The sequence below is a fragment of the Stenella coeruleoalba genome (genome assembly GCF_951394435.1).
Source record: "Stenella coeruleoalba genome assembly, chromosome: 4".
NCBI classification, from domain to species: domain Eukaryota; kingdom Metazoa; phylum Chordata; class Mammalia; order Artiodactyla; family Delphinidae; genus Stenella; species Stenella coeruleoalba.
The window spans coordinates 43212904-43225316 of NC_137149.1; the positions used below are offsets into that span (position 1 = coordinate 43212904).

General features: G+C 37.1%; 1 protein-coding gene across 1 annotated transcript in view; it reads right to left on the reverse strand.

Moving 5' to 3' along the window:
* TAPT1 (transmembrane anterior posterior transformation 1) overlaps nt 1-12413 on the reverse strand; it is a 64622-nt gene that overhangs the window by 10895 nt on the left and 41314 nt on the right. Inside the window, exons 6-11 of the mRNA XM_079919079.1 lie at nt 12215-12312; nt 11965-12034; nt 5964-6044; nt 3409-3518; nt 1921-1980; nt 1471-1539 (exon numbers count right to left, since the gene is read on the reverse strand). Coding sequence (XP_079775205.1) covers nt 1471-1539; nt 1921-1980; nt 3409-3518; nt 5964-6044; nt 11965-12034; nt 12215-12312 — 488 coding nt within the window. The remainder of the gene's footprint in view (nt 1-1470; nt 1540-1920; nt 1981-3408; nt 3519-5963; nt 6045-11964; nt 12035-12214; nt 12313-12413) is intronic.

The window sequence follows — 12413 nt, forward strand, 5'->3', positions numbered from 1 at the left end:
TACATAATAAAAACAAGCTCCTAATACAACTGAAAACATTTAGGATGTGGTTATTAGAAGAGTCCTGCTGAAGTTTAAATAACATTAAATCTATTAATCATCCATCCTCTAAAAAAATGTTACGCAAGCTGGTCAAAACTACAGTTAGTATAATCTACAACTTCTTTATACCTCTCTTAGTTAATTTCTATGGGACTCTGCATTATAAGAGAACTTCAGATGTCCTTTGACAAAAAGATGGCATTTGTTTTGATATGAGAATAGGTAGCCAAAAAGGAATATAGGGACTTCCCTGGTTGCGCAGTGGTTAAGAATCCGCCTGTCAGTGCAGGAGACACAGGTGCGAGCCCTGGTCTGGGAAGATCCCACATGCCGCAGAGCATCTAAGCCTGTGCGCCACAACTACTGAGCCTGCGCTCTAGAGCCCACGAGCCACAGCTACTGAAGCCCGTGTGCCACAACTACCGAAGCCCACACACCTAGAGCCCATGCTCTGCAACAAGAGAAGCCACCACAGTGAGAAGCCCATGCACCCCAACTAAGAGTAGAGCTCCCACTTGCTGCAACTAGAGGAAGCCCGTGTGCAACAACAAAGACCCAACACAGCCAAAAATTAAAAAAAAACAACAAAAAACCCCCCAAAACCCCCCCAAAAAAGAATATAATCATATATAAGTGCAGCCAGCAAATCTTCTTAATTAACATTATTACAGCCTTAATTAAATATTATAGTAACTATATGCAAGGCTGTTCTGAGCAATTCATTAAGATATCAGAAGTTGATGACTAATTTTTTTGGTTGATCTAGTAAATTTCAGTACTATTATTTAAAAAATATATATGATATTTCCTGTGTATAACAGTAGAAAATATCCTTGTAAAAACTTCGGAAAAAATTTAAGAAGTAGTGCTTATAACGAACACAGAGTATTTCTTCATTTGTGCATACCATATTTATCTATTTCATCTGTTGCCAAATTTTTACTACTATAAATGCCACTGCAATGCATAACCTTGCCTATAAATCATCATGTGCCTTTTATAACTATTTTCTTAGGATAAATTCCTAGAACTGGAATTACTTCATCAAAGCATAATACCGTCACAGTGCCCTTTAGAAACGCTGGATCAACTTATACTTCCACCAATATGTGTTACAGTGGCCACATCAATGCCAACCACTAGGTATTTCCACTCTAAAAGAAAAATCGTTGCCAAATGAATAAGCAAAAATGAATATTCTCCTTGTCAGGAAAGCCATTACATAAAATAGAGCCTTAATATCATTTACCTATTGGATGGCTCAAAATCCAAAAGGAAGATACTATAAAACAAAATTTCCTTCTAAGTCATGTACCTTTAATTTTTATATCAAGTCCTTTTAAAACAAACTTATTGATAATCCATTTATTAATATTCTATAATGACAGTCATCTCGTCATAAAAAAGGGAAAAGAAGTATGGACTTACTAAAACAGCTAGTGGGAGAGGAATAAACCCCATCCTCCGTGCCACGGAATCACTGTAATCAGTATATGCCTAGACAGAGAAAGGAGAAAAGGATTTACGGGATTAAATAGCATTTTAAAAATACAATTCACTCATCACCAGCAAATGTTATAAACAGGTGAGGCTGTGAGCGAGAACCTAGCACCTATAATGTAATTTAATAAAATGATGTGGCAATCTAAGTGTTCATAAGAAGTTTAAAATACAAAGTTGCATAACTGTTACAACGCTGCAGAAACCATACCCTATGTAATGTTACATATTAGTATTATTTTTATTATTTTGTAAACATTTAGTGTCAAGAACAGAGATAAGTAGGAAGTTTACCTAGCTTTCCCTTAATTAATATCCCATGCTGAATTAAACCATTGTTCAGTTAACTTCAGACTATGTCTTCAATATGATACTCACATTTTTCTGTCGACTGCTAACAAGGTCAAAAGCAAGGCTGGCTCTATATTCACTGTAGACCTAAAGACAAGTAAGAATGAAATATTAAGTAATATAGTGCAAACATACAACGTGGAAAGATTTACCTTGTAGATAAGACGTTCAATAACTAGCCAGAAAGAAGGTGCTACTAACTAAGCAACATCTGGGTAGTTTTTTCTCTTATTCCTTTTCCTACAATAAGGGTAAAACATAGCCTCAATTCCCCCAACTGGTAAGTTCACAGGCTTTGTAAAGTGTTCCTTCTCTTAAAGAGGGATAAATATTCAACGATTATGATCCTGAGAGTTTAGAATCTGGGGAGGAGTGGTTATATTTTAAGTAGTGTAAGGCACAGAAAATAATTCTGAAAATTTAAATTAAATGAACACTTTAAAAATTATTATTACTGTATATCTAATGATAATGATGCCTTCTTAGAAAAATGAATGCTAAACATAATATAAAGCTGAGTTAGAGAACATAGTTATGAAGGCACTTGTATTCCACTAAAAACTGCACGAAGTATTAGAATCAAGCCTATTAGTTTTGACTTATGTTGCTGAGAAAATGATCCCATGAAGAGGGATTCTTGTTTGGAGGAAGCCAAGAGAGTAAAGGGTAAAATTACTTTATCACCGTTTATGCAAGAAAGTGCAAAATTATATTTTATTCAAGTACATTAAAACATTCAGAAACCCCATAATCCAATCATCACATTGTAGCAGCTGCAACTGCATTACATTTTAAGTCTTTGCCTTTTGAAATAATAAGCATCAGAGTTAAGACAAAGCACAACCAAACCAAATCTAGATAACTGGTGAAATTACTATTCATTTTGGGCCTGAGGTAGGAATGAGGACTGCACTAGAAAACTTGCCTACGTTTTGTTTACAACAAGCCTAAAGCCCCATTTCTATTTCTGGAAATGCTATAGAATACCTGGTTATAATATAAAACAAATCTCTCAAAGTTCCAGCAAATGCTTTCACTAGAAAAATATAACATAAGGCTCTTGTCTTCTAGGACTTATCAGAAACCTATTCATAATCACAGAAAAAGAATCAATTTTTAAATATAAAATATTAAACAATCTAGGCAGAAAGAGAAGTTTTGATATCTAATGTTTTAAATAGAAACAATGTGATTTTTAAACAGTTTAAGTAGACAGATTATGATGGTTATTAGCAGTTTATAATGGTTTTGAGTTACTGACACCCTGATCTCAACTACTGGTCAATCTATACCTCTACCCAAATGTATGGAACCAGAACTGTTTAACATTGAAATAATGTACTTTCAGTAGTTCAATTATTTTTAGAAATTTAAAATTATAATTCTAACTTTAAAGTAGTAGTACTTTTCTATTTTTCTTCATAAATGCAGTAAACTTAAACTTGCTCTTCTACAACTTTATAATATTAACCAGAAGTCAACACCAAACACTGAATTGCTTATTAAAATACATACATCTGCAGTAATGTCATTGAACTTTGTGATAAAGGCATGTTTTACAATATCCACAGCGATTTCTGATGTAACCACCATACAGACATCTGGAAACAACACCCAGAGATGATCTATAAAGTAGGGGAGAAGAGAGACAATTAAATCTTTTAATATGAAGAGAATCCGTAATATCCTATCACAGGCTACCACAGAAACCTGCAATCTCCACAGGACAAAACTATAACGTTTTCAATAAGTGATAATAGAGAGAGAACCAGCATTCAATTAATTATCAGAAGAGCCCTATTTTATCCAGATAAAGGATAAGGCATTCAACAATTATTTATTCTGTGCTTCCTCTGTGCCAACCCCTACTGAAGGGGGCACAGTGGTGAGCAGAGCCCCTGGCTTCCTTCCGGACCAGCACGGGAGGACTGGTGGGACGGCTAACTAAGCAGGCTCCTTGTAAAACTCTCTGGCTGCCTTAATGTGACAGTGAATAACTACTAGGAACATGTGCTGAAGTCAACTGAACAAATTTTTTTCCCTCCTTGATCACTAAGACTTAAAGTTACTGATCAATCATTTATTTCACTGTCATACAGATGTTATTTGTCAGATTTGCTCACCTTTACCATATTTATTAGAATGTCAATTCAGCACCAAGTACCTGACAAAAAAATGCCAACAGATAACCTCCTTAGACCTTGAAGAAGGATATGAGTGGGACAGAGCAAGAAAACGATCGGAATTGTTGGCAGGGACCTGTAGCAACCCAGCACCTGGGCAGCTGGAAGGTGGGGTGGAAAGAGCACAGCTGGGGCTCTGCCTGCTGACAAGACAAGGCAATCTTAGGGAGTTTCACATCCTGTTGAGGTTTGGGGAATCAGGGAACCTCGTTCAACAATAAACTCTGCCACTGACTGGCTAGATGATGCTGGCAATTACCTAAGTTCCAGTTTCCTCATCTACCAGATAAAAGTATCCACACTTCACCATTATGAGAATTAAATGAGACAATGATGTAAAGTGCATAGCAATGGGCCAGGCATACAGGAAAGCTTGTACTATTTCTATGTTATTCATCATCTTGGGAATTTAGGGTAAGGTTCCGTAAGTGGTATTTGGTTTAAAAAAATTTTTTTTTAAACCTAAAAAAAACAAAAACAAAGAGTAAAAGAATGATGAATTTACCAACAAAGAAGTGTTCCTCTTATCATACTCGCAAAGAAAACTAAGACAACTTGTTGAAAATCAAGTACAAATGAGAACACGACTTTAAACATCCAGTTGTCAGCAGGTTTAGGGATTACTATCCTGGGGCGCAACAATGTTTAGGGACTGCTGATCCCACGCGGGCTCTGCTGGGACCAGCCACACTCGCCCGTTACTGCCTCTCATGGACATCCTGTTAGCTGACTTAGTTATAAAGCAAGAATCCAGCTATGCAGAGAATCTAGGTGTGTGTGTGTGTGTGTGTGTGTGTGTGTGTGTGTGTGTGTGTGTGTGTGTGTGTGTGTGTGTGTGTGTGTGTGTGTGGAGGAGGGGCTTTGCTACCACAGGTCAAGTAGCCTTTGGATCTATTCAGATGAGACGTCAAGCCACTGTTAAGATATACCATTTGATTGTATGCTTTCTACACGAAAATAACTTCTGGAAATATATTTCCAAGATCACATATCTCATTTTACATCTGTTTCTGATGTTTCACACACACCTGAAAACTAACAAGAAGTTATTAAATACCTATAACATGCACGGCATTGGGGGTACTAAACTGCAAAACATGACCTCGATGCTTAAGACCAAGGTTATACAGAAATGTCGGACGTAAAAAATTCTAAATTACTTGAGATACCTGATCATTTCCCACCAAGCTGACTTCAGCACCGCCAGACTGTGTTATAATTACCTATCTATTTCCTCTATTAGCTTGTGATTCCTATGCACATCTTAGTCCTTCTTACCTGTGCCAGTGCCCAGCACATAACATATACTTAGTGAATGTCTGCTAGCTGAATGACTGATGAAAATTCATGGAATCTCAACAACTTCCTTGCCAGCCTTGATTCAGAGAGTGTAAGTAACAAAGTTTACTGCTTTACATTATATTTCTTTAATTTATCTTTATTCAAAATGCTAATTCATAGGCAGTGAATGAGTAAAAGATAAATTTTAGGAAAGAGTAAAAGGTCTTCTGGTGAACCGTAAAATGAAAAAGATGTGACTGTATTTAGATAACCACAGCACACTACAGTTAGAAAAATCAGCAAAGAGGCTTGGAAGCTGCAGTGCTCGACAGGGTCCACTCACCCACTGGGTACACAGCTCTATAGAGATGCTGTGTGGCTCACAGGAAATGACGGGCCAAACACCACGGCACGTGGTCTGGCTCCCACCATACCACAGAAAGCACACTCAATCTGTCCTACTGGAACGATTATTTCCAACACCCAAAGAGTTGAACAGCTAAAAATTTTGAGTTTTCTGCAATATTCATTTTATTCCATGGAAGAGAATGATTTTTGGTTCAAGAGTAAAATTGGAAGGCACCATATTTGTTAAGAGTTACTTACCTGGATTCCAAGAAAATTGTTCCATGTTTCTTAGACACACTATTAGCAAAAGCACATAATTTGTAAATCGTTCTTTAATATCTGAAAGAAAATTTAACAAATAGTAGATATATAACAAATTGTATATAAATAACAATTATATAGTATGTATCTAAAATAACTTTCTTTTAGTCAGAGCATGATGAAATTATATATGTAAATGTGTGTAAAATTAATATATTATAAAATATATATAAAGTGTCTGTAAAATTATATATAGGGTGGTGCTACGTTGGTAGGCCATCTACTTCTTTCACCAACATAATTCTAGTATGGAAATTCCGGTTTTCTACAGACTTCAAAAAATATTCAAGCCATCAATCTGCTCATATTGAGTCAGACCGCTCCAGTGGTCTTTGGGAACGTAAGAAAACTGTTTTCATTTTATAGAAGAAGAAATAATAGAAGAGTGTAAAATGTAAGACTTTGGGTAACATAAAACCCCTGCTTCCCAGACTATTTCCGATCTGGTAAACAGTAAGCATACAAGTACCGACCTGACGACTCCTTCAGCTAAGAAAGTGCTAGTATTACAATAGCATTACTAAGGATATATGTGGAACTTAGGGGAATAAAATGAGCAAAAAATTAGGTTTCATGATATTTACCGTAAGTTACTAAGTATTCTGAGCTTAGTCTGAATGAATTTAATAAAAGCAAATAAGTAAATTCCTGCTAAAGGCTAGTTTACACATTTCACTTTTGAAGCTGTTATCTTCTTATCAGAGTCTAAGATACTATGTAACCAAAAAATGGAATGAAATAAATCTGTCTGTGGTAAGTCTGGTACATCCACATGTTGGGTCTATGCAATGGTAGGGCTGTGGCTAGAAGCCATCACGCATGTAGTGCCCATCTCAAAAGCCTGTACACATCTGTCATTTCCCTAATAAATCTAATATCTCAGGAATTCAACTGTGGGACCCCCTATAGCCCTCTGCATTTCAGTTTCAGTCTGAAGTCCTTCCTGGGACAGCTTTGTTCTTCCTTTCTGATTTCCACCTTACCCTGTCAATCTACAGCAAATGATTTGGACTTTTGTTCTACAGCTAAACCTTGGCCTCTGTAAGTGAGCTGGTGTTTTCCATGTGTGTTCTTCCCTAAATTCCTGAACTCTCTCTAGTTAGTAGCAGTACCTCTTTTCTAGGGTAGCTTGGCTCCTAGCCCCTATTTGTGAGGAGTCTGAGCTGTACCTTTACTTCTTCAAAGGCTAGGGGTCACAATTTGCTGTTCTATTATGAATCCATAGCGTTATTTCTTATGAAATGCCATGTTTTGGGGTATAAGCTCACAGCACAGTGAGTCTCCAGGTGAAGAGCACAGGCGTGCCCCCTCGAAGGGCACTGCAGAATTGCAAGGAAGCACACTCTGGAGTGTAAAGCACACATGTTGTGACTAGCTCTAGATCACATTTTCAACTTATTCTGTGATTTCAAACGGGAGTATAGGTTAAAAGAAGCTGAGAAGGGCTTCCCTGGTGGCACAGTGGTTGAGAGTCCGCCAGCTGATGCAGGGGACACGGGTTCGTGCCCCAGTCCGGGAAGATCCCACATGCTGCGAAGCGGCTGGGCCCGTGAGCCATGGCCGCTGAGCCTGCGCGTCTGGAGCCTGTGCTCCGCAACGGGAGAGGCCACAAGAGTGAGAGGCCCGTGAACCGCAAAAAAAAAAAAAAAAAAGAAGTTGAGAAAAGCCTGTCCTAGAATAATTTCCATCATAATCTAAATAAAATGTATTCTCTGCTACTTATGTATAGTTAACTGTGGGACTTAATTTATGGGACTAATTAAATTTGTTCATGTACTTTCAGTTGGAATTCTGTACAGTTATTCACAGAGCTGCATCTATATGTGTGCTAAGCCCTTTGGATTTCTAATTTCCATTAACAAATTTAGCAAAGAAGTGTACTTATTTCTGACCTTTCCACTTTCCATGATACTGACTTGGTTCACTGCAGAATTACTTGGAAAGAAACTGCCTTGTGAAATTTAAAATAGTATTTGAGATAATCCAACATAATTTTTATGAAGTCTTACATAATAAAACAAAAACAAGAGCAGTGCTTAAATTAATCATATCTGATTCTTGGACACATGGTAGCTGCCGGCACAGAGGAAACCTATAATCATTTCAATTGTAAGAATACTGATAAAAGGGGAAAAACTCCATTTTTTTTTTTTTTTTTTTGCGTTATGCGGGCCTCTCACTGTTGTGGCCTCTCCCATTGCGGAGCACAGGCTCCGGACGCGCAGGCTCAGCGGCCATGGCTCACGGGCCCAGCCGCTCCACAGCATGTGGGATCCTCCCAGACCGGGGCACGAACCCGTGTCCCCTGCATCGGCAGGCGGACTCTCAACCACTGCGCCACCAGGGAAGCCCAAAACTCCATTTTATTAGGGGGATATTTAAGGTCAAATAGATTTTAGAAAAGCAGACTATTTCAAAATACTGTAGAGATTAATAAAAATTGATGAATTCTGGTAGATAAATGCAATTTTACACTATGAGGGACGTGAAAGGTAGTAAGTTTGAAGATTAAAAACAATAAAAAAAACACTCATTTATCAATCTAACTATGAAAATGAGGCTGCTATGTGGCTATTAAAAAATCCCACTATGTTTCATTCTTGTACTTTCACAACTTTGTTTTTTGTACATTTAAATAATTTACAGAGATTTGACTTTTAAAATTTGAGCATCACTAAAGTATACCGAAATTCTGACACAGTTCCTCTGCAATAAAATAAAATCTGACATAAAGAAGTAACATTTTTTAGAATAATAGATTCTGATAATGATAAGATGTAAATATGTTGCTGATTGAATGATTTATCTATTTACAATATTAATAATGCAATCCACAACGTATTTACATCATATCTCATCTTCAGAACACAGTTTTGACTTAGATTGAACTCGCATTAATCAAAAAGTGAAACTCCTACCAAAATGGGAATGTTTTCTCTTAATCTTTATTAATGAGCTTAAAAACACGGGTGATTAATGCTTTAAGAATATTTCTGATATTCAAATTATTAAGCTCCTTTTTCCTCTTCTAAGTCACCACTAACAGGGATATTTAACATATTTACAGTCACAATTTAAATGTGCAATGAGTGACTCTTTTATTTCCAACAGTCATTCAAATTAATGCAGGTACTCAGGCTTATGTTAAGAGAGTTAAACAGAATCACCCTGAGCTGGAACCTTACTTCAGACCAATGTAACTCCTGCAGGATCTTTCTGAACGTACAGTTCACATTGTCAGTGGGTTAACAGCTATGTAAAACATTTCATTTTAAGAACCCAGGTCAGAAGGGTCTAGGTTCCATACTCAGCTGGGGCATACAATGACATGATGTGGAAGAAAGGACAAAATGTTAAAAGTTGGGTTTTATTAACTAAACTCTATTTCGTTGTCCTCAGGTAATTCCCCTAAAGACAAGGTACAGTCAGGCAAGAAACTGAAAGGGATAAAGTCACTCTAAAATTTCCAAACCAAGTTTTCAACATTAAACTAGCATGAGGTACTAAATTTGATCCCATGTACATGGCAGCTCAGTTTCCCAGGGAAATTCACAGGGAAAGAAATAGCTGGTGTGTGACCGGCAGCATCCTGTGGACTGGCTCTCATTTCATAGATGCTAATGCACGTGGAGGAGGCAATAAACTCAGTCACCACGTGAAAGGCAGGCGTTAGTGACTCCTTACCTATTGCTTTAATATCTGAGCACCGCCTGCAACATCAGCGAAATTGTCTCCGACAGATTTTTCTTTTTCTTACTTGGGAACAGGTTTTAAAATTCTACCTTAGGTAAAATTAATTTCTTATAAAACTTGAAGGGAGACAGAAGTGGGTACAACGCAGATCACCCTGCGTTGTAACGTGAATTATTTTACCTCTAACAAAAAGCAAAACTTTTCATGGTGATTACTAACCATTTTAAGCCAAAATATACATCTGAATTCCTTATAGACTCACATGCATTGCTTTATTAATATGCTACTGTTTTCAGAGTTTTCTTAGAGCTGAAATATTGAATTCCTTATCTTTCTAAGCTAAGAGATTAAAATTTGGGGGACTTGTTTATAAAAGAAAGGAAAAAGGGATATTAATTATATCAACATACTGGCGATAAGGTTGAAAATCGTTCACAATCTCCTCCTCACGATACATAAAGACTGAAAACCCTTATAACTTAAAGATCTGCATGTCTAGTTTAAAACTCTACAAAGAATGCCTACTCAAACCAGGTTATTAATTTAAATACAAATAATATGATTTCTGCTACAAGTGAAATTCTTATAGTTGAAGCAATATATTCTAGAGTTAACTCCTGAAGCTGAGAAGAGCATGCCCCTTCCCTCCTATCCCTCCCCTCCTCTTACATTTCAAACGTAAAGAGCTTGGCAGCACACGTTTGAAAGAATATTACTGCACAGAACGACACCATGCCAACTGCCCTTCAGAGCTCTGAGATCTAAGGTCTATCACTGCTCCACAGAATTATCTAAAGTTTTTCATTAGTTCTTTCTGTTCCTTGCCTAGCTATCAAATCTCCTATAATTCTAAACACTCCTTTGCTTTAATATATTCATATGCCATTACTTTCCTTGTCTAATATACGTACAGCAAAATTTATGTATAGTGAAATTTTACTTTTAAGTGTACAATTTGATTGAGTTTTGATGAATGCATAAGCTATGCCACCATTCCCATCACTAAAATATGAACAGCTCCATCACTACAGTAAGTTTCCTTGCTCCCTTCCCAGTCAACCCCACCGCCAGTAAGTAATCACTCTTTTATTTCTATCATAAATTAATTTTACCTGATCATAACCCTCGTAACTATGAAATCACACAGTAGGTACTTATTTGTGTCTGGCCTCTTTTCACTCAGCATGAGGCTTTTGAGATTCATCCATGTAGCTGAATATACGTAGTTCTCTCTAACTGCTGAATAGTGTCCCACAGTGTAGATATACCAAAATTTATTTATCTGCTCTCTTCTTAATGGGAGGATTTGGCTGTTCCCAGTTTTGGGCTTTGAATAAAGCTGCCATTACAATTCTTCACAAGTACAAGTCCTTTCGTGAAACTGTGTTCCCGCTGGTGAGTGATAGGGTAGGTCAATGTGTAACTGTGTAAGAAACCGCCAAAAGGTTTCCCAGAGCAGCTGCAGCAATTCACATCCACCATCAGTGCGGGGCACTCCCCAGCGTCACTGACACACACTGGCAGCCACAGGACCAGCCATTCCAGTGGGCGCGTGGTGATCTCTCACTGGCTTTTTCACCCCTGTTTTCCACCATAATGCAAATGGCAACATGGTGAAAGAGATAAGTAATGTCTTCATATTCTTATGAAAACAATTTTGACTTTGCAGACTCCCTGGAAGGGTCTTGGGACTCCCCTCCAGGGTTCCATGGGCCACACCTTGAGAACCAAGACACTGTGCTGCTATGATTATCCTAACGATGTAAGATAAGGTTTCTGGGGATAAATTTTGTGCCCCCACACATCTTAGAATTAGAAAGGAGGTGGTAAGGCACAACTGAAAAAGCCTAGAACTAAGAGCCAATCTGAGGTTTATCACCAGAATTCTCTTAGTAGCTAAGTGAGTGACCTTAGGGAAGTCAAATTACTCTCTGTTTCAACTTTCACATCTGTAAAATGGAATAATATCAGCTGCTCCTAAGAAATTTCTGGATCAATGAGAAGCTTCTGAAAGTATGGTAAGGTGAGATACAAATACCTGTAATTTTTTACTATCTTAAACATCCTGAGATTACAATAACCAAAATAATAAAAAAAATACTTAGTAAAGATGTTGGGAGAATAAAAGCAAGCACAGCTTAAGTCAAAGAAAACAGTGGCCCATAGGAATCGTGACATTAGAGTTTCAGAATGAGTTACAAAATAATACTGCATAAAGCTGCAAGTAGAATCTGATTGTACATACCGCTATTTGACATTTGAAAAAGATTGTTCTTTTCAAACTTCTTGAAAACACTTCCTTTAATTTCAACAAACTGAAATAGTAAACACAAATATCATCTTCATCATTAACACAGTTTTAAAAATGGACAGGCTACATATAAAACTTCTTAGGGAATAAATAACATTTAGAAAAAATAATTTTTTCCCATTCAGAATACTGCTGTTAAAGTACCATATAACCTCAAAAATGTAAAATAAAATCTCATACTTACATTATTAGACATCATAATAGTAAGCAGGGACTTGTTGTGTGAGTTAAAAGCCACGTTGAGAGTTGTTGCCTGAACCATTATAAGGATCGCATGCAAAACTAGCAGTAAGTGATGTCAAGGAAAAAACTTAAGTCTGTTTTCAGTTTATATTAATAGATAATGCTATAAAATCTTGCAAGTTTATAATGGGGAAAAAAGA